At 41.1% G+C, this 24,080-nt stretch overlaps 1 protein-coding gene across 1 annotated transcript in view; it reads right to left on the reverse strand.

Annotated features, from left to right (window-relative positions):
- Positions 1–21,876, reverse strand: part of LOC117291534 (ankyrin-1-like) — a 39,546-nt gene extending 17,670 nt beyond the window's left edge. Inside the window, exons 1-10 of the mRNA XM_033773313.1 lie at positions 21,618–21,876; positions 18,296–18,517; positions 16,429–16,785; positions 14,567–14,689; positions 9,447–9,619; positions 6,830–7,030; positions 5,830–5,933; positions 5,263–5,416; positions 4,643–4,801; positions 1,653–1,838 (exon numbers count right to left, since the gene is read on the reverse strand). Of these exons, the coding sequence (XP_033629204.1) occupies positions 1,653–1,838; positions 4,643–4,801; positions 5,263–5,416; positions 5,830–5,933; positions 6,830–7,030; positions 9,447–9,619; positions 14,567–14,689; positions 16,429–16,714 (1,386 nt within the window). The 5' untranslated portion in view covers positions 16,715–16,785; positions 18,296–18,517; positions 21,618–21,876. The remainder of the gene's footprint in view (positions 1–1,652; positions 1,839–4,642; positions 4,802–5,262; positions 5,417–5,829; positions 5,934–6,829; positions 7,031–9,446; positions 9,620–14,566; positions 14,690–16,428; positions 16,786–18,295; positions 18,518–21,617) is intronic.
- Between the last annotated feature and the right edge of the window lie 2,204 nt (positions 21,877–24,080).

Genomic DNA, 24,080 nt, shown 5'->3' on the forward strand with positions numbered 1-24,080 from the left:
AACACCAAGGTGCACTCTCCAAGCTGATACATGTGGTCAAAGACATTCAAACCTGGATGACTGTCAATAAACTGAAACTCAACCAAGACAAAATGGAATCCCTAGTAGTTGCATCCCAACACATCATCCTTTCCAAGACCACATACAATTAATTATCTGTGATTCCTTTGATCAAGCTCATGAGTGAGAGAACAAGACTGTGAAAGGTTCAGGTGGAGCGTTTGGGCTCACAGAAAACCTGTTTGTTTATATTAATGATGGATGCTCTCAGGAGCAGATATGTTCCTAGCATTGAAGTGTTCCCAGGCTCCACTAAATCAAGATCTGACCCCAACGGAGCTCAAGAGGATTCATAAAGGGAGACAAACATCTGGGTGATCGGAGATCGTCCACAGGTGACCAACAGTCTTATCGGTGAACAACACCGGGAACGAGAACCTCTAGAGCGGTAGCGTGAAACTTGGATTGGTGCCAGACGTCACCTTGGAAATGTTGGCAAGAAAAATCTGCGTTATGCGGTGATGGGTGAATGTCATAGCGAGAAAAACCTCTGTTATCTGGTGGCCGTTCCTGTGGGTAAGTAGCAGGCAAAATTACCCATCGGCGGTGAAAAGGTAAGGGCCAATGAAAGGATGTGTCAACTGAAACTTGCAAGGATCGTCTGGGAGGAAAGACAGTGTAGATAAAGCTGTTGTTACGCAGAGGAGGATATCGGACGATCATAAGCACGACTTGAGGATAACAAATCTTCCGAAGCGCCACTGTTCACCATTGACATATTGTCGTTCAGTGGGGGAACTGGTGAAAACATCTTGAATCTTGGAGATTCTTAGTCGAAACATGGACATTTTTCGTGTCAGACTGTCCTACATGAACCAGGCCAGAAAAACCTTCCAATAAAAAAATACATCATCTCTGATTCCGCGGCAGACCAGCCAGAGAAGACCCCACAGGGCTTTTCCTTGGAACAAACGCAACATCTCTGACATGTTGCATGGACATCAAACTCCAAGGTCAAGGGAAGACCACCGCAAGATCCACATTTCATTTTTCTGTAATGGTTTTCCTTTCCTTTAGTCGATTCTGACATCGTACAAAGGGGTCCGGAAACTGGACTGCTTGCCTATATTGTGTGTTACACTAAGTTTTTTTTAATTCAGGAGTTGAGAGAAAATGACTTGACACTGTTGGCACTGTAAAAAAAAGGGCGTATTACGTGTGTACACTTGGGACCTGCAGTGCAAGGAGGGGTGCTTTGTTTTTGTTCAGTTGATTTGCTTGCGCTTGCACACTAAAATGCATTTGTAGGTATCGAAGGTGACATATTTTCTGTAATAGAATTCACCGTTTCAAATTGCCGTAGTTTGTGTTGTAACCTATCCATCATAAAATGTGCCTAACTGCGTTCGTTTGACTGTTGACTGTTTACATGGCAGGTGATGTATGGATTATACATGCTCATCGTTTTCAGAGATTCACAGCATCTATAATTGTATTCAATATTCTAAGGTTCAAACAGGAAAATTAAAAGGATTAACTTAAATAGACATGGGTTAATAAATGTCCTTTTTATAAATGAAGGAAAACATAACATACATGAATGACACAAGAAAGACAAATGACAGATGTAAGATACATGAAAAGTAACTTACTGTAAGCCCGGATGATACATTGACTATAGCCTGTACACATTGTACATGTGTATTCAGGCATGCATGATGTAGAGGTGTCATTCCGCCCATGTCTCCAATGCCAGGATGTGCACCGTATCTCAATAATGTTTGAACAGCATCTGCTTTCCCTGACATAGCTGCTAATGATAAAGCTGTCTGGCCATTCTACAAAAATTCAAAAGAAAGAGAGACATTGAAGGCGTTTTTGGTGATAGGTTAAGATGAACACTTTACCAGGATTGAATTTTATGCTCAACAATAAAACTGATGAATAATTAATCACCAATTAATAAAAACTAAAAAAAGTAAATAAAGAAACAATAAAAGAACTAGAAACTAAGTGTTTGTAAACAAGAAACATGGATGTTTGGGTGGTGACTAAGTAAGACAAACTGACATGTATAACAAGGAATAAAGTCAAATTTAAACAGACAATACATGTATAAAATTAAAATGTCAACGCAGAGATTATGAACAAAGTCAATGTAACTCAATCTCTGACAAAGTCATTTGATTTAGGGTTTGGGTTGGTTTGTGTGCAGAAAACAGGGAAAACTTGCTGATTAAGGAACACTAAGTAAATATGTACAGTGTATTTAAAAATGTTTTCATCCCGTGTCAATGCTGTATTAAAACAGGAATGGTGTGTTTTCAAACACAGATGCCCCGCTGTGATTGGAGTTATTGAATAGCCATGGTGACCTTAACTGATTTTAACTGACGAGGTGTCACCACTTTTTGCCCTTTTTGCTCACAGCTGACTGAACTAAAATATAGCGACTAATACACCTATCAATTGTAAGACGCACTACTTGCCCCCCGGGGAGGGTGTGTCAAGTCTGCGTCTTTACTCTCAAAAAAGTGACGAATCCAATAGTAGTCAGTCAAAAAATCTTTAAGAGGTGCGTCAACGTACGTCATGTTCCTTTGATGTCCATTTCAACATGTATTTTGTTTATTTGGTGGAGAATCAAATAATGAAGCCACCTACCCCTCCCCGCCTTAGTATGATGTTGGTATTTGCAGACATTCCAACCTTTCAATGCCACAAACTGTGTTTTGCTCGATTTAATTAGCCGCGATCGTTTATTTTGCAGCAAAACACGCATCCGCTCATCTGTCGAGCGCAATCAACAAATTTGCGCAACAATTTTTTTGCGCAATTTATAACTTGCGCAATGCAGAATAGGCAGTTCCAATTGTGTATCAAGCAATTTGACGATTGCGCACCATCGTGTACACACGTGCGCGCTGTGCTTTTGAATTGTGGGTATTCGGGCCCCTCTCTGTTTTCTGTGCGTTTTAATAGCTAGTGCGCTGGGAACCGCTCGTCTCGAAAATCAAGTGGTACAACCTCTAACACCTCAAAACGTGCATGCACTTGCAAAACCGCGAAACTCAGTCTTGTAGGTGTGTAAGGTTGAATTATTTGGTATTCACTGCGCCTGCGTAGTTTACAAGAGATTTTATGTGCGTTGGTAATGTCCGTTCGTGGTGCGTAGTTTTCCGCGATTGGTAAGTAAAAAAATCGTTCGGAGGACCGTCCAAATCTGCAACAAGTGTGTCAATTTTTTGACTCAGGGTGGGTCTTTGGACACGCAAATCCGACTCACGTATGGACAGTGACACACCCTCCCCGGGGGTCAAGTAGTGTGTCTTACAATTGATAGGTGTATAAGATTACGACAAAAAATGACAAATGATTTTGCAAGCAAGACACAGTTGATTTTTGACAGCACAACAACATTTAAATTTCATATCAAATGCACATTGAACTTGAAGACCACAAATTTGAAAAAAACCCACAAAAAAACCCAAATTCCAGTTTAGCCCGGAAGCTTTTCATGCCTGTTCATGGGTTTGTAAATATGGCTCTGCTTTTTGTGTTGAGTTCATTAAGCTTGGGCGGTTCCTTCGGTTACCCGGTTCTACCCGGTTCCAAATTGAAAACCGGACCGGCGGTTCCACTCTTCTGTGGAACCGGGTACCCGCTTTTGTCGGTTCCGATTTTAAAAGTCCGAGTCCCAACTATAAAAGGCTCTGTAGAGCCGATCCTGCGACGAACCGGCTCTAGAAATTGAGGCTTGATGTTGAAAGCGGTGACCGCAGATACAGTGTGCAAAGGCTTCAAGCCGACATGAGTATCAACTATCACGTGTGGCTGCATACACAGTGCACAGCCCCCTCCAATGCATAGGCATCTATACATGTATATCTCATGCATATACATGTACATGTACAGAGTCCAAAGTCCAAATAGACAGCACGTTGTGATTGGCTGCCGATATATCCATATTCATAAAAGCTTGCCCCATCCATGCACAAAACACACAGTACTGTATGCATGTACAGGCATGTACACTTGTATGTACAGAGACGACACACTGCATGCACTATGGACGTACTGCACTACGGACGTACTGCACTACGGACGTACTGATACACAACGGACGTACTGCCGGCTAAATCAAAGACTTGGTTAAATGCAGGGAGAATAGGTGCTCGGTGGCACGATGTCTGATTGACTTGGGGTGGGTATTCTGGTATTTTCGTTAGAAATAGATCGGCTCCAATTGTGTGTGTGTGAGCTCGGGACCGATGTCTGATTAACTTGGTTATTTTCAGTTAAAATAGATCGGCTCAATTGTGTGTGTGTGAGCTCGGGAAGGACGGCTTATGTTTTATATTGAATTGGAACCGGGTATGTTAGAACCGAGCTTTTTTTCGGAACCGGAACCGAGCCCCAAATTTCTGGAACCGCCCAAGCTTAGAGTTCATTCAAGTACTTACAGCTATCGTTACCTTAACTCATCACTCTGACCTTGCCCTGTGACCTTTCACCTCCTTAAAACAACCCTAAAACGTCTTTCTCCAAGGGCAACCCTAAAATGTGCACACCATAAAGGTTTATTCACAATAGTGGGTGCTCAACATGACTTCCATCACTCTCTAATCAAGCATAAGCCAACCTTTGTTTCCTGTGCATCAATAGGACATCTTTCATTATGTAATAGCACCATAAGATTATCACATCGGTTCATCTGAGCAGCTGCCATCACTAGAGTTTGACCTTGACTGTCAACTGAGAACATATCCAACGGCCGAATCATGCCTGGGCTCAAATTACCCTGGGCAAAATAAAACAAATTCTTATCAATTATAACATCAAATTTAAAATGAAATACATGTAAAGCACTGGTCTTTCAATAATTGTTAGTTATGGTGGATTTCAGTTCTTTTTTGTCAATAATTATGAGCTAATAAGTCTGCTTCATTTGAAGTGAATAAATATTATATCTATCACACCAATACTAAGAGCCATTTGTAGCCAAATAAATAGTTCAAGATATTTGGGCTAACATTGACTCAAAGCAATTGTGGTACAAGAACAAATTAGAGGATGCTCTTCGATTGACTTTAAGCTCAACCACCACCACCACCAGCAGTCCAGCATTCTCCTCAAGATGAGCAAAAATTATTCGCACCATGTGAGAAAGGAGAGTTTAATGCTCAATCTTTCAACAAAAAGTGACATCACAAATACAAAATTAGAATGAACCTTGTGAATTTACAGAATAACAGTTCTTACGTGTTTAGTGAGGCAGGTAAGGTGTTGGTAACGTAGAAACCGCAGGTTCTTAATAAGGTCTTTGGTATGTTGAGCAACCATCCTGGTAGTATCATCAGCTCTGAACCCAAACCTGTCTTCCGCATTCATATCTGCTCCTCTCCTTGCAAGACATCTTAAAAGCAAATTTTATGTAAATTTGAAATTTATAAGGAACCATAATTTAAACTACTCACTCTATTGTCATCACAAAAGCATGAGTGGAATACAAACAATTATTTGCTACTTTATTGGCATTTTGTAAACCTGAGACACTTTTCATGTCATTAGCGGTTAACCTGGTAATTGCATGAATGACTTGATTATAAAACGAGCCAATAAGATCCCAAGGATTTTTATCCGCTTAATTCTGTTATGTGCCAAACTGGAGGTTTAAAAACATATTTTCCTTCTGTTGGGATGAGCTCGGAGCACATTTTTGTATTAACTAGGAATACACTTTCCGTTTTAAGAGGGTCGTTTGGCTGAAACTTTGATAAGTGATTACTGCCATTCTTACAGGCAGAGACTCTTAAACTAGACACTTACTCAATGATTGATACATAATTGGCTTTTGCTGCATAATGAAGAGGCGTCCAATGATTCCAGATACTGTAGGCGTTTGGATCAGCACCCAATAAACAGACCAAAACCTGTAATGCAAACACAGGTTTAATGTATGTACCCCTGTGTGTTGTGTCACATAATAGATCCTAGTACACTCATCGCTAAGGGGAGGGGTTTGCCATGTGTCTCCTGGTATGGTTGGCTGCTATGAAAATTAGAACATACCTTGAAGAAAGAATGAATGAATGCTTCTTGTGACTATATCACAAACATCATTACCAAAATGAGGTACATGTATAAAGTAAGTTATTTAATGTTTTATCAAATTGATTTGATATATTTTTGCATATTTTAAGACATCCATAAAAACTTATTTTATTTGTAGAAAGGATTAAAAGGCCTGAAAAAATATTTACTTAATTTTCAAAATTGTAAACTGCATATATGCCTTTAAGGTGACAGCAAGGAATGCTTGATGATGTCATGTTGACACTGTTTGAAAAAAAGATGATTTCTGTAATTTTCTGCTATAACTGTACTGTCTTGTGCTAGCAAACAGAACATACTTAATTAGCAAAAGTCAAAATTTTGGTATATTTTTAAAGACCTCTTCAAAGATACATGTAGATTTAATGCTTCTGGAGTTAGGATTTTTTGAAAACATTAACTTTTATTTTTATGTTATTCAACAACCAATGACATCACAAATTACTCATTATCTGGTACCAATGTTTCATGTTTCAAGGCGATGCAAGCTTTGCATTGCATTGCTTGTGGACAAAGTTCATCAATAAGAATAAGTTAAACTATACAAAGAAAAAAGACTGAAACAATCACAATTAGGTGTTTGGATGTTGCCTGTCCCATCAGCCCTTAAAATGAAAATTGTGAATATGTATGCAATAGTAGTAAGAAATCCACACTAATAATGATTACAACAGGCTTCTTGTACAATATGTATAGACACACTGTATGCACCTACCTCTGTTAAAATGTGATAGCCAAGCTTGGCAGCTATGCATAGAGGTGTCAAACCATTGTGATCTACTGCTTCCACATCAGCCTCATGTACTAAAACAAGATTCAGGATCACAGCCAAATGAGACAGTCCTTGTTGAACAGCGATATGAACAAGTAAATCTCCATTACGATCCTTGTTGTTATTAACATCAAATTCAAGTGTCTGAAAGGTTTAACAACAATTAAAAGCAAAGGTAACTTTGATTACATATATCATTACATGCATTTGTAAGGTCAGTTCACACTTAGTTCATTAATGAAATAGTACAGTATTCTTCTTTTGAAATATTCAATACTGTGAAGATTCAGAGTACATGTTTAAAACTGTGTACAAGTTGGAAATTTCAAATTACTTTAGAACATGCTTTAAGTTTTGCTACTGACTGAGTTACCCCAATCCTTTCTATAGTTTATCCCGATATAAGAGCAAGTGGTATGACTGCCAGCTGAAGTACATGCAATGTACCCAAGTTAAAATAACAATTAAATACTTTTTGTTGTTGTCATTAATGGCATGCTACTAATTCCTATCCACCTGCTCATCTTCAATTACCGAGCAACATAGTTTTGCAGTTACCAACCACTTGTGGCCACCAATCACACCATAAAAATCGGACAATGCCACAGTAATTGCTGAATGTGTAATCTTTGGCTTACATGTATATGCCGCGAACTATACGCTGATTTTGACCCTCATATACGCTGGGAGGCTTATACTATTTGCAAATAAGTTAATATTGAATACCAACAACAAACAGACACTTTTAAAAGATCGTTTGTTAAATATTTATAGAAAAAAACATGGTCTGTGTGACGAGATGGTTCTGACGAAATGTTAAAAAATCCCAGCATATCTTTTCAGTGGCGGAGTCGCAAAACTCGGACCCCATACCAAGCTCATGTCAATTATGACTTTCACTGGTGACCGCTTGCAAATTATTAAGACCTGAAGGGCATTAAACCCCCTGTACAAAATTTAATGATCATAGAAGAACACAACTTTGATTCAAGCTTGGAACACTGGTTTAGGTCCCCTTCAATGATTGGCACATACATGTCCTTTCTTCTGCCAGCCAGGCACTCGCTCATGATCTTTAGCGGGGACAACAGCAACGCTGTTCTCTACAGTCTTCTTAACAACCAGATTTCCTGTCTTCAACACCTCCGAAACACCACAGCTCGCATTGTGACACTGTCTAGAAAATCCTGTTCTATCACCCCCATTCTGAAATACCTTCACTGGCTCTCTATCTCTCAACAAAGCATCTTCAAGTTGATGTTTATTGTCCACAAGCACTTAAAAGATTCACATACTTTTTCAAAATGTCCACAGATTTACATTAAACTTACAAGGTTTGAAGATAATGATATATAGTAGAAAGCTTCCCTTCAAATATTACCTTTTTGAGAAATGAGTAACCAGTTTATTATACCATAACTGGTTAATACAATTTTACTTGCTAAAACTGAGACAAAAATTACTTTTGTGACATTGTTTTACTCATTTATCAAAAACTACAGCACCTCAGTAAGTAATATTTTAAGGGAAGCTTTCTACTATCACTATCTTAAAACTTAGTAAGACCCTTTAACTGCAACGCTCCCATTATATCTCAGAACTACTTCAAGTTTACACTCCGTCAAGGAATCTTAGATCCAATTCCACGCTTCTACTCAATGAACCCAAGTCTCGACACTCCTGGGGTAACAGGTCTTTTTCTTCGGCTGCGCCATGCATCTGGAACTCTCTACCACTTAATCTTAGATCTTGTCTTTGTACCACCAAATTTAAATCTCTTCTAAAAACTTATCTTATGTCACAGATTTTCAAGGACTGATTTTGTTGGTCTGCTTTCTTTGGTATTGGTTTTACAGCGCCTTGGACACCCAGCAGGGTGGCTTAGTGTGCATTACAAGTTTTTATAGTTACTCTAGTGTGTGTGCAGTGCCCGCTGCGGCTTAAACGCTGTGCGACTTACAAGCCACAGAGTCGATAGATGGTTCAGGGAAGCCATCAGGATCACAAGATGAGGAAGATACACTTACAACAAAGAGCAAGTTCGAGTGCGCACAAATAGTCCACCAGTGGTCGACCACAGACTAGCAACGCACATGCGCAGTAACGTACTCACCCGAACGACTCGTTTGGTAGTCTAGTCAACTTTCCACCTTTTCGCTAGAGTGTCACTGGTTCCCCTCTGCGCTTAACACATGTTAGAATGGAACATGCTGTTGGGACCAGTGAAGAAACCATGGGGTCGAGGCTGGTTCCAAATGGTCGACCACAGTAGTCAACCAATGGTCGACCAGCCTGGGTTTGAGTCAAAATGGTCAACCTTTAGTTAAAACCATTGTGCACACTCGAACTTGCTCAAAGACTATAGGGCATTTGATATCCACAACAGTTATGACTAACTAGTCCAACCCAACCCACAATGCATCTATGACAATCAAAACTGGTATAAACGATAGTGAGCATTGTTATATGCCAGTCAGACAAAGCGCTTAGCTTAGAAGTGGAACGTCCCTAAAATAAATATGTAATGTAACTGATGTACTTTAAAAGGTTAAAACTGTACCTGCAACATTATCTGAAGATCTTCAAAAGCTGCAGGATCTCTCACTAGTTCAAAAATTCTCTCAATGTCCTCTACAGCAGCCACTTGCTTTTTGGTCATTTTTAGTGTGTGATACCGAGATGGCAACTCCTTTCTTGTACTTGAACAGAAACACAGTTGATCTGGTGTTCGTCCTAAGTAAAACATTAACCATACAAATTACAAAACTATATAGGTCAGTCAGTTTGGCAAGTATCACTATCACAACTCTTTTATAAATATTTCTCCTTTCTTAGCAGCAAGATGCATCTACCTTTGATGTTTTGTTTTTCACCTTTTTTCAACAGTCCCATCCTTCACAATCAGCAGGATGTCCTAAAATCCAGACTTCTCTTGATTAAACCAAAATTGAGAAGAGAGCAACCTACAAACATAAAAATTATGTGATTGTGCCATATAACAAGATTGACAGAAAATAGGATAAGGCAAGCTTCAAAAGGCTTTGTTCCTCCTTAAGACAGAGTTACAGGATAGTCGTATGTGATTTTAAGAATCTTGTCGATCAGATCGTCCTTCTCCTTATCCTGATTTTCAATCCTTGCTTCTACACTGAGCATCACCTCTGTAAGTGTAATTATTATCCTAGTGTTATAATTCAGCCATTATCAACGATATTATGGCCAACTGAACTAGTGATGAACTCTATCCAAACTCTATGAACACAAACCCAGTACTACCTACAACAGTTATGGTCAAGCAATAATGTCAACTTCAACTAGAAGTTCATGTCATCTTCATCATCCTTGTCCCCCCGGGTCATCCTTCTGGGTAGTTCTTACTACCATCTTGTTGCTGTATATTGGCAGTGTTACAGTGTTACTCCATTTACCTGCAAGTCAATCAATCCGTCAAGCAGGTGATGTGGAGTCCAACCCTGCCCCCCCCCCCTTAAATATCCATGTGGGGAATGCAACCGAGCATGTACGTCCTACAAGGGTGCCAAAGCTAGCATACTCTGTGAATCATGTAATGTCTGGTTTCACGCAGCCTGTGTCAGTCTACACCACCCTACAAGTCCTTGGGCAATTTGATCTACCATGGGAATGTACAGATGGGCAATTCCACGGTAACTCATGCTACAGTTTATGGTGTCCTTTTTCATACTCCAGGCTCCAGTTATTAAACAATATTTGATTTGAATCTTAATGTTTTGTATTTTGAAAGCCAACATCCAAGGCTAGATCCTCATAGTAATTTGACGAGAAAAAAAAAATTGTTGTATGCATGGGACAGCTCTGAATATCGGTAACTCGTGCTACGAGCAGAGGACATGTTAAAAAATTACCCATTTTTATTGTGATCGTGTCCTGAAACAAAAACCAATCAAGTCTAATTGATTATATGATGAGTAACTACTATGCCTTAGTTTATTATGGTATACCTTAGAAAGATGTGCTCGTCTTAATTTCACATTGACATGCAAAAAACATGGTAACTAGTGCTACGGTAACTCGTGCTACAGTTTGTCCGGCCATTAACAACTTACTATTATTTCACAAAATGTCAAAGTTTCTTAAATAGCATTCCTCAGCAACTTGTAAAATAATTTTGCCCATTTTGCACAACTTCACCGGGAAAGTGGTCTCCTTCATAAGGCTTCATATTCAACCACAATATTTACAAACCATCGACCATCACAAATGTCAGTGTTTAGGTCTTTAGTAGTTTGCCTGCCACTGCCTACCATAGACCCCAGGCTTTAATATTGCATTTATGCATATCATTATATGCAGAAGAGAGCTCTCAGTTGTTGCCAAGTAATACTTGGTAAAACTAACTGAATCCTCCTGCTGGTTTAGGGGAGAGTGAATTGCGGTAACTCGTGCTACATCGGTAACTCGTGCTACATCGGTAACTCGTGCTACCGGTAACTCGTGCAACAGTTTTTAACGGATCATTATAATGTAGTAGATAATGCTTGACAGTTCAATTTCTTATAAATACTTGAGGCACCAATGGTAGAAGATAGATATTAATTGGCATCAATTAAAGTGTCACCATTTTGTAGTAAAGTTAAAATATTGTGTGTTTCGGTAACTCGTGCTACACTATATCTAAAGTATCTGAAGGTAAGCGATGAAAGGAAAAGTGGAGGGTGATGGTTAAAATTGGATGAATATTTCTTGTACACCATATTTCATGGATATAAAATGTAATGACTTTTATTGAAAACTGCTTATTGCTGAAAACATTGGACCCATTTGAAAAAAATCTAAGTTTTTAAAGTTTTCCCACTGAAAATACACTTTCCGAACAAATGATTTTTTTATAATCAAACTGTGAAGCAAATTCTAAAAAAAGGTTTTGAAGTTGATCCTGGCATGTGTTTGGAATAATAAGAAAGTGTAAAGAAACATGTAGGCACAATTTGATTTTTTTGAGTTATGTCCACTTTGGCTTGGAAATGCCCAGATGTGGTCTGCTCATCTTTTCAACTAGTGTTTTTGAGACTACCATCACTCGACACCAAGCTCTACCAGCTCAACCCCACCTGGCTCCCCCTCGCCATGTCATCTCCAAATAAGGCCAAACAACATTCCTTTCAAAACCTTCACCTTCTTGAAATAAATTTTCAGAGCATCCTCTCAAAGCGTAAAGAGTTTTGGAGTCTAGTTGAAGCTGTGAAGCCCGATGTGATCTACGGATGCGAGAACTGACTCAAACCATCAATCTCTCAAGGCGAAGTCTTTCCAACGGGGTATGACCTTTACCGCTGCGATAGGAAGGATGGCTACGGTGGCGTCTTATTAGGCATCCATTCTAGCCTTAACAACCATCAGATGGTCATCAAAACAGAAGCTGATTTCATAGCTGCCAAAATCATCAACGGCAATCAATCAATAATTGTAGCTTCTCTTTACCGCCCACCTAACTGCAGCATCGATCACATGAATGATCTTACCAGTGGCATTTCTGATATCTGCCTGAACAATCCTGATTTTTTTGATTTTTATTATTTTTATTTTATTTTGTTATGCAAGTCCCCATGCAATTATTTTTGTCCAGAGGCCGTTGCCACCTGAAACAGGGTTACCCCTTTTACAGTCCATACGGATGTAGGCTTGGGTATCATCAGTCCTAAGCCTGGCCGGTGGAGCAGAAAGCACTACCCCCCCCCCCCAATATTACATAGCAAGTTTCATGACCGGGATTCGAACCCACACTCTGCTGATCAAACACCAGAGCTTGAATCCGGTGCTCTTAACCGCTCGGCCATGACACGCCTGATGCTGCAATTTGGATAGCTGGGATATCAATCTACCCGATATCAACTGGGCTACTAACAGCATCAAGTCCCATCAGCACCGGACTACAATCAGTGAATCCTTCCTGCAGGTCCTCAATAGATCTGGGCTCGAGCAGATGATTGATTTCCCTACCGGAGGTAATAACATCTTGGATGTCTGTCATCATAACTAACCTCCCCTCAATTGTCAACACATGTTCTGGCCTACCAGGGCTGAGTGACCATGAAATGGTATTCATGGACATGAGAATAAAGGAATGGTCACCTCATTTCACCTCTGAGTTTTCTACCACCACTCCAGTTGAAGATCTTCACAAGGCCAACCACCATAAACTGATTCATGTCATTGATGCTTATGTTCCTTCCAAACAAGGCTCAAATAGACTCAACAAACCCTGGTTTAATTCCGACACCAAGCATGCCTCTAGATGCAAAGCAAGGGCCTACAGGAAAGCTAGTCGAACTAACAGAGATAAGGACTGGGCCCGCTTCCGAGGTCTAAAGAGAGATACACAGAAGACCTGCTCAATGCATACAACAAGTCCATCTATGACATTGTGAAAAGCGTACCAGCTGGCAGTAGAAACAAGAAGCTTGGTGCCCTTAATTATGAAGTCCCTTAAACAGTCCCAGGTTCATTGCAGCTGATGGTCAGAAAAGCATAGACTCCCATGTAACATCAGGAGTACCACAGGGATCTTCATCAATGATCTTCCTAATTGTATCCAACACTAGCTGAAGACGGCATAATTATATACAAGCAGCATCTCATCCTTCAATGACACGACCAGCCTCCAAAAAGAACTTGATGCCCTCCAAGACTGGGAGTCAAAGTGGCTGATGAGGTCCAATGCTAAGAAGTGCAATGTGCTCCAAATCACCAACAAGCGCAGGCCCATCCGAGTCTCCTGCATCATCCATGGTCACACATAAGAAGTTCTACATGAACATTCAGCAAAGTACCTTTGACTCTCATCTAAGCTTCAATGCCCATGTCGACACAATCACTAAAAAAGCTAATTCCACCCAAGCCCGTAATAAATCTCAGGCACTGCAGTCACAAGATCAAGGAATCTGCATACAACACATTCGTAAGACCAATAGTTGAGTACCTAGTTTTGTATTGGACACCCACACACAGTGCAGCTCAAAGAAAATGGAACAAGTCCAACGCAATGCAGCCGGCTTTGTCACAGGGATATACGACAGGACAAGAAGTGTCTCTGCTATTCTACAGGAACTAACTGGCAATCCCTACAGGACCGACGCACTAGCAGTCACCTGGCTATGATGTACAAGAATCTATTACGGTCTCATCAACATTGAGTGGAACCAGTACCTCATCCATCTATCTACATCAACCAAAGGTCACAAATCCCACTTTGTTATCTCTCACACCAAATCAACAGTGTTGACTAACTCCTTCTTCCCCCGTACCATCCGGAACTGGAATAGCCTAGCAGTAGACCCAGCGGAGTACAAATCATTTGACGCCTTTAAGCTCGCACTTAAGGCTCATCCATCTAAGTAGCTCATCAGTTTAACTTGCACTATCTGTACATATTTCCAGACTAGACACCATGTCCTACTAATTCTTTCTTGGACGCATACCAAAACACGCAGTGAATCTTATCTTCACATATGTGAGGCTGCACTTTACAGGAAGGAAGGAAGAGTTAAAGCTGGGGAATGTATGAGGGTGCACACTACAAGACCACGTAGTGATGAGAGGACAGGTGGGAGGGGGAGGTAAGAGAGGGTTGGGTGTACATTTGGTCTGCTAATACAGAGGCCGATTTTAAGTTAAATTGGAATAGTGTATTAGTTTGCTTACCATTATTGTCAAGTGTTCTGAGGGAAATACCTTCATTTATCAACCATGCAACTGCCTTGGTGTTTGATGAAACACATGCAATGTGCAGCAAACTTTTTCCATCATTGAAAACATCTTTTATATCTGTGTCAAACATAAATCAGGAGAAAATCAAACAGCATTATGACCTTTTTCTTGCAAACCATAAACAAATTAACTTTTTGGTAAATCAGGTATTTGTGCAACTGCAGATCATCTGGAACATGGTACTAGGCATAACGTTTATGGATAGTAAGATTTTGTGCTGTGTTTAAAAATGTTAAATGGCACAGCTGACAAACAAAATTTGAAGAAATCAATCAAATATTAATCAGTCAGATATTCAAGATTGCAGCGAGTATAGAATAAGATTGCAGCGTTGTTATGTATGTTACAATTCAAGCAGCTGATCAGCTGAAAAGTTGAATGCCTGATACTGTTACATACAACCAGCTGACTGTTTTAAATACCAAGAGAATATTGTGGAAGGTTTTCTGGCCATTCTTTTCTGTGGGAAACTAACTATAAGGTTTTTCAACAGTTGGTGCTCGAGCATACACATGTAATCGCTGCAATCTAATTATACACTCGCCGCAATCTTGTTTATCTGACTGATTAATATTTTATTGACTAATGTTCCAACAGTAGAACATAGGGTGTTGGAACATAGGGATGTCGGAATATAGGGATGTCGGAACACAGGGATGTCGGAACACAGGGATGTCGGAACACAGGGGTGTCGGAACACAAGGGTGTCGGAACATAGGGATGTCGGAACACAGGGATGTCGGAACACAGGGATGTCGGAACACAGGGGTGTCAGAACACGGAGATGTCGGAACATAGGGATGTCGAAACATAGGGATGTCGGAATATAGGGATGGCGGAACACAGGGATGTCGGAACACAGGGGTGTCGGAACACAGGGATGTCGGAACATAGGGATGTCGAAACATAGGGATGTCGGAACATAGGGATGTCGGAACATAGGGATGTCGGAACATAGGGATGTCGGAACATAGGGATGTCGGAACATAGGGATGTCGGAACATAGGGATGTCGGAACACAGGGGTGTTGGAACATAGAGCATTCACCATATTTTTCCCATATTAAAGAAGGGTGATAAAAGAATCCCACCTAACTACAGACCAGTATCCACCACTTCAATCTGTAAGTAACTAGGCAAGCACATCATTTAGTGAAACGGACCGCTAAGTACTAATAATATCTTTGTTGGTATGTCCAATATGGGTTCTGCCTTGGATGTTCTCATGAGACACAGCTCCTCATGACTGCACGAACAAATTGATTCTGTGAATTATGGATTTTTCCAAAGCCTTTTACCGGTTTCCATATCAACAGTTGCTGTATAAGTTACAACACTATGGGATTTAGAGGTTTGCAATGGATGCACTTTCCCAAGTCATGGATGACAAGGCATCAGATTTGACATGTACCGGTACCAGTTAAGCCGGGTGTCAACAAGGTACTTCACTATGTTCCATGCTGTTTTTGACCTTCAGTCATGTCAGTACACCAGCGGATGCACCCGACTACAAGGGCACCCTGAAAAATGAAGGAATAAAAACACACCCACCACATCTACCAATCAGAAGGACTATGAGAAACATTTCTTTACAAAGCAAGTTCAGCAAGCATGCACAAAAAAGAAGAAGTTCTGTTCCTCAATAAATGGTTTTCCTTATTATTCCAACAACATCTCTAACCTGACCTTGTGTGCAAGTTCGGGTGATAAGCGATGCTAAATCGTTTTAGTACGTAGCAGGTAGTAAATACATTGTCTTGTCACTTTAGCAAAGCATCATAACTCTACAGTACTTACCAATATATTTTTTCTTAAGTAGCACTTTCAGCATCTTTAATGATCCACATTGTACTGCATATTTGCTATATGCCAATGCCTGAAGCCGAAAACCATCATTAAACAGACATTCTAGTAGTCTTGAAAGCTGTAATTCATTAGGCCAAAGTTCATCAAAGTTGAGTTTTGGATCACCATGGACGTAAGAGTTACAGGTGAGATTTGCACGCCAGAATACATTGCACAGGACCAGGTTAGCTTCTACCATCTTGGATGAACGCACAACAGATAGCAGGAAACATGTCATGGGTACAAGAACATCAAGGGCAAACACATTTTAAAGTGATATCTGCACATCAAGGTCCAAACAATCAGGTTCTGTAAAAAAAGAAAAAGGGGGAGAGGGGTTGAATTTGTATGTATTACACGTAAAATGTCTTTAAAGGCACGGGACATTCATGTTAATTACGTAAAATAATTGTTAGCATAAAAACTTTCTTTTAACCATGCAACAGAGAGCTGTTGATAAAACATTGAAACGGCTCCCTCTGAAGTAACATAGTTTTTGAGAAAGAAGTAATTCCTATAAACTGAAATATTTGAATTTAACAAGAGACCTCAGCTGAGGTCTCGGGTCTCGAGTTCAAGGCTTCTGAAAGCACACAACTTGTGTGACAAGTGGAGTTTTTACTTCCATTGTTCTCTGGCAACTTCGAAGGCAAATTGAGTACAAATTTTCCCAGGTTTGTTATTTTATGAATATGTTTATATACAGCAAGTGAGAAGACTGGTCTTTGACAATTACCAGAGGTGTCCAGTTCCTTTGAGAATGGTCTCAGCAGACATGTTAGAAAACAAAGATTTAAACAGAGCACAGATTGGCTTTCTCTTCAACATGCATGACTCAGGAGCACTCCAGGGCCTAAACTCATAGAGCTGCTTAAACACAAAAACTAGCTAAGAACAGCAGAAATACGTTGCAAGAAAAAGGTTACCACCTAAAATACCATTTCACATATAGCATCTGTAACTGGTGTGACAGGTATAAAACATGCCCCTCTTTGTTTTGGTTCAAGCGTCCGTAATTCAGGGAACTAACTGAAGAAATGTTTGTGGAAAAAAATTAAAATTCTACCTCCTTTTCGCAAAATAATCACAGAAATGGAAGCAACACTGGAGTGGTAGCAACCTATTGGGAGAATGGGGTAAGGCGAGCTGGCAGGTAATATGAGCCACCTAAGCTTGGGCGATATCGATTTATTTTATTCACGATATATCGCCGACAATATATCGCGATATTCGATATAACCGCGATTAATTAAATTTGACATCATCACTCTTCAAACTCCCAGTGAAAGTTGTAGAAGAGACAGTCATAGCATAAGAGAGGTGTTCTATTGACCTCTTCTTCTGGTTTTACTCCAAACCTATGGGGTGCAAGATGTCTCAGCTAGGAAATACATCACCATATTACGATACTTGATCGATATCGCGATACATCGCAATATATCACGATATATCGATATTTCGATTAAAACCAATTAGATCCGATATCAAAATCGTTTCCAAATTAATATCGCGTTATTCGATAATATCGTGGTATCGCCCAAGCTTAGAGCCACTCCCATATTAATTGAATAATTGAAACAAAAGTTATCATCAATATATTATGCGCCCTCCCTCCAGTGCAATGAAACCCATCTGTCTGGACTGAAAGCCTTCTCTGATGCTGCAGTTATAAATTAGACTGGGCCCCTGTCTTTATCGGCAAGGGTAGAGATAGCTGCTATGTATGTATTCAGATCCAGGGATTGCATTGAATTATCTGGGTTTGTTTTCATTAGTCTGAGGTGACCTCGGACGACCAATCAAAACATGGAAAGCTTACTTTTCGGTCATCGTCTACATGCTGTGTCCACGTCTGAGTGTGTTGCATACAGCACATGCATGTGCATGTACTTGCGTTGGTGTAGAATTTGACTGCGTATCACAATGTGAAATGAATGTAGATCAATGGTGAAGATTAACATCGACTGGAGGCCGGTCTCTGGCGTCATTCATGAGCCTCGAAGTGTGCAGACGTCAGATGTTCAGGCTAAAGTCACGCTACCTAAACATAGGATACTTCAAAGTAAGATGCGCAACAACTAATTCCCATTATTCTAATATTTATAACTTTAAAAAAAAATTGTTGTAATATTTCACATTAATGTAGACAAAATGCTAAAAGTTTGTGTGATAACAGTTCACTATGTGAACAGAAATATGAAATGCTGAATAAATAATAAAAATAACATTTAAAATGCACCGTCCTACTCCTACTCCTAGAACTATGACTAATGAGATTTGTTCCGCTATCGTCTCCACAAAGATAGCGGAACAAATCTCATGTCACAATCTAGTTCTAGGTACACAATGTACTGATGTAGGAGCATGATGGAGGAAGATTACGTTAGCGTAACTACAGCGAGAATAGACCCAGTAGTCCAGTGAATACCGGACACTTCGGCACCTGCAAACTCGGCACCTTGCAAACTCGGCACCTTGCAAACTCGGCACCTTGCAAACTCGGCACCTTGCAAACTCGGCACCTTGCAAACTCGGCACCTTGCAAACTCGGCACCTTGCAAACTCAGCACCTTGCAAACTCGGCACCTTGCAAACTCAGCACCTGCAAACTCGGCACCCACTTGGCACCAAGAATGTCGGCACCATACAAACTCGGCACCCGCCTTTTTTTGACAAACATACTCGGCACCAAGCAATATCACCACGATCAGAGTCAAGTGATTAAAAATAAAGTAACGTAGGCCTATGTGTACTTAAAAAATGCTATGAAAGTTAGTAGCTTTGTAGCCCAGGTTATGGCAAAATGGTTACACACCTATCTTCCTACACACCTATATTCCGAAGACACCCCTATTTTCCGACAACTCTGCCTTTATTCCGACATCCCCAAAGATGTTCCGACACCCATATATTCCGACACCCCTATGTTCTGACAACTGAACCCATATTCCGACACCCCTATTTTTGCACATTATTACTCTGTTGACCAATAACAAAAACACAACTTGTATTAAAGGTTTTGCTGTGAATTTTGGCCAGCAATAAGTTTGAACATTCATAAGTTAAATTTGTACTTTTTTTAAAAAGTGATCTCTTCTTAATAACCAAAGTTGCTATAGCAGAACAACACTTTTCATCTAAATTGAACCCTTTTGTGTTTGGGGACTACATAAAGATAGGCTACCGGACGTTTATGGATTAAATTGCAGTCAGCTGTCGTTTCTTTAAGTTGCAATGTTTTTCTTAGATAATGGCTAACACAAAATGTTGGTGCAGGTTGTAGGAACATAGGGGTGTCGGAACATAGGGGTGTTTGGGTGGTTGGAATATAGGGGGTGTAGGAACATGGGGGTGTAGGAACATAGGGGTGTCGGAATATAGGGGTGTCGGAACATTATAGGGGTGTCGGAATATAGGTTGAGTTGTCGGAACACATGTAGGGGTGTCGGAACATAGGGGTGTCGGAATATAGGGGTGTCGGAACATTATAGGGGTGTCGGAATATAGGGGTGTCGGAACATTATAGGGGTGTCGGAATATAGGTTGTCGGAACACACGTAGGGGTGTAGGAACATAGGGGTGTCGGAATATAGGGGTGTCGGAACATTATAGGGGTGTCGGAATATAGGGGTGTCGGAACATTATAGGGGTGTCGGAATATAGGTTGAGTTGTCGGAACACATGTAGGGGCGTCGGAACATAGGGGTGTCGGAATATAGGGGTGTCGGAACATTATAGGGGTGTCCGAATATGGTTGAGTTGGCGGAACACATGTAGGGGCGTCGGAACATAGGGGTGTCGGAATATAGGGGTGTAAGAATATAGGGGTGTCGGAACATAGGGGTGTCGGAACATAGGGGTTTCGGAACATAGGGATGTCGTAATATAGAGCAGTCCCTGGCAAAATCACTATGTCATGGGAGCTGATAAGAATTAACCGCTCCGAACTTTCAAGAAAATTTGGGACCCAGGGAAATAATTTACCGTCCGCGCACCATGTTTAGTTCAGTCTGCGGCCGTGTGCTTTATGTCCTTTTAATCTAGTAGCTCTTTTAGCCTGGTAGTTACCGGTCTCTACCGGTCTCGCCAATGTACACTTTACCACAAGATTCCACTAATTCCATAGACCCCTGCCCGACTGCTAGAGTCATGCTTGTCTTTGTGAGTGTGTAACTTCGGTTCCAACTTGTTGCGAGTTTGGTAGTAGACCTTGATTTCCGCATCACGGAGGATCAGTTGAATTTTGTGTGAGGTATGACCAATGTTATAACTATTAATTTTGGTTTTACCCATACACCGATGTGTATTAGCACTGTATACTCAGTACTTTCCCGAGTCCTGTGAAAAAATATCACAGGCATGTTACTCGGGTGGGATTTGAACCCAGGACCCTTGCAATTCTAGAGCAGTGTCTTACCAACTAGACTACCGAGGTTGCCCGGTAGCTAGAGGCAGTTTGAATCCTATGTTTTGGCAGCGGGTACCGCAACGATATTATAGATGTTAAATTTGCATCGGGGATCAAGAATAATAATTTTGGTTTTTACCCATACACCGATGTGTGTTAGCACTGTATACTCAGTACTTTCCCGAGTCCTGTGAAAAAATATCACAGGCATGTTACTCGGGTGGGATTCGAACCCACGACCCTTGCAATGTTATTAGGCCTACTATTACTAATAGTAATATCTTCACAGGATCTAGCTTTTATATGGGCATGTGGGAGTGAACTGGGAGTGAATTTTACATAAAATTATACTGAGGCCTCCCACGCTTTTAACTGAGTGCCGAGTTTGTATTTGTGCCTGTGCCGAGTTTGAGGGTGCCGAGTTTGCAAGGTGCAGAGTGTGCAGAGTGTCAAGTTTGCAAGGTGCCGAAGTGACCGGTACCCATTCCAGTAACTACATCTACATCATCTACGCTGGTACTCAGCAAACAATTTAGACTATTAATATTTTATCGCTAGTAATTAGTATGAGATGACGGAAATGTGAGGCTGCACTTTTCACAGGAAGGAAGGAAGGACGAATGTCAAAATTTCAAAAAAAGGAATACAGCGCCCCCAGTCCAGTTACTGGTTCTACAGTGAGTAGGCCTACTGCTACAACCCAATGATTTAATACTATAAAATACTAACTTACTTTAGACCATCCATCATGTCCATGCATGAGAGTGAGACCGTCGTTTCAGTGACTTGTTGACAACGTTGTCGTTGACGACTTGATGTGTCGATAAAATTTTACCTGAGCTCCATGATGATCATGGTTGTTGTGCCGTGGAGGGTGACCTACTTAGTTAATGGAGAGTATGGAGAGTGTACATCGATCGTACGTCGTAGTCGTACTATCGTTGAATTCCGCAATCGTACGTCGCGCGTTGTTCCGCCCCAACTTCCCTCAACTTGTGATGTGAGGGCATTAGAGCTCTAATATGTGTGTGAGGGGCAACTTTACCGAGCCAAAGCTAGCCGCGTTTCGGGCCCATTTTCTGCCACACGCTCCACCGGTCGGTGGGGGACTAGCTAGCCGCATACTCGGGGAAATATGGAAACTGTAGAATACATGCAGTACAAGGCGGTGCTGTTTCATGGAGCAATACACTATGGTTAAGTGTTATTCTTCTGTAAATAGCAAATCCATTGTTACAAGAAAACTACTAAGTGCAGGCATTACGCAAGAAGCCGAAGCTTATAATGTTACCGAGAAGGTGGGGGTAAATTATCAAGAACCCATTCATATAAAATACCTATGGTCAAAAGTAAAATAAATGCAAACATTATATTTTTTCAATGATTTCTTTACACAACACCCCTCCAGGAAATGGTAAGGCCCAGTCAAGGCCCTCGATCACCTTGGTCTTTTTTGTGTTCAGTTGTAGGCCAATTTTCAGGCATTCCTCCTCGACCGGCAGTAACAGGTCATGGGCCTGCTCAATCTATGGGTGCGTTCGTTTAGCTTCTCTCTTGGTCTACCCCGCGGTGCTCACTCGGGTGTGCCCCTGACAAGAGCTAAACGAACGACCACTCAACGCTCTCGTAGTGACGTCGTTAACCTGGGGCCAGCCCCCAAGTGACCCACTCCACAAGCAGGGCACTGGGGGCTGACCTGGGTGAGCCCCTGGAATGACGTCAAAAGCTATTCGAACGCACCGTACCGGTGCAGACCGGGGAGCGTATTTTTTTCCTAGGACGAACGTGGGCAATTAACACAAAATGGGCGTGTTTTTGCCCGAAAAATACTCTCGCGCATGCAAGAACTTTAGTGATGACCGCAAGGGACCTTAATTGGGCCACTGTATGTGGAATGAAAATAGTTGTGGCATGGAGGAGAAATAAATGGGGACCACTGCTTTTCTTCTACTATCGCTTCACACAATGGTGTACAGGTTGTGATGAACCAGTCTACCTCCTATTTCTGCCTCCATGGTCTAACCATGGAGATATACCATCCATGGTCTACAAAAAAGCAATTATTTTTAAACTGGACACATTTGGTAATTATTGTCAAAGACAGTATTTTCACTTGATGTGACCCAACATGCATAAATAAACAAACCTGTGAAGAAAAAAACCCACATTATTTTGTGGCATAGTTTTGTGTGCTTCCAGATGCATAAGTGCTGTTTTTAGTGCACTATTTTTATCAAAAAAACATTTAGGACCACAACCGTTCACCGTCAGTCTATTTTCATAATTGCCCTCCCAACCCTATCCAAACATATTTTATCGGGCAATCAAGACTTGGCAATGGCAGCAAGCGCGACGCATTTTATGGACAAAAGGTAGAGCACAAGTTGTACTAAAAATACGCAGTTGTACATGGTACATGTATTGTACATGTATGTGTACATTGTACATGTAACATGTGTATGTGTGTATGCGTGTATGTACATGTTATGCGTGAGTGTATTTCCACAACTATTATTACGTCGAAGTACGCATGTGCATGGGGAAATGTATAGTTAACTACGCCCATTTATGTAAATTGCCCACGTTCGTCCTAGGGAAAAAAAATACGCGACCGGGAATGACCCAGGGAAGCTAAACGAACGCACCCTATACTGGGTGCGTTCGTTTAGCTTCCCTGGGTCGACCCCGGTGTGTGACGGGCTTTTTGTCCAGGACGAACGTGGGTAATTATCTGCACACGTTCGTCCTGGAAGAAAAAAACCGCCACACACCGGGTCAGACCCAGGGAAGCTAAACGAACGCACCCAAATAAAGCCGTAACCCGCGCCATATTGGATTGAAATTAGAACGTCCAGTGGCATGGCATCCTTGTGGAATTCAACACGGTTGTGTCGTTTCAGACGTCGGGTTGCAAGTCTACAAAACCCTGACCCGAACTCCCTCTTATGAGTCGTCTGATTGGCTGGAGTCACGAGCGATATCTCCTTACATGTGTGGTTTTAAGGTTTGGAGTGGGTGGCGACCTCGGACTTCCATTAACATTCCAAAGTGACTCATTGATCGGGTGCGTTCGTTTAGCTTCCCTGGGTCGACCCCCCGGTGTGTGGCTTTTTTTTTTACAGGACGAACGTGTGCAGATAATTACCCACGTTTGTCCTGGAACAAAAAACGCCACACACCGGGGTAGACCCAGGGG

Source organism: Asterias rubens, chromosome 6 (assembly GCF_902459465.1).
Source record: "Asterias rubens chromosome 6, eAstRub1.3, whole genome shotgun sequence".
Lineage (NCBI taxonomy): Eukaryota > Metazoa > Echinodermata > Asteroidea > Forcipulatida > Asteriidae > Asterias > Asterias rubens.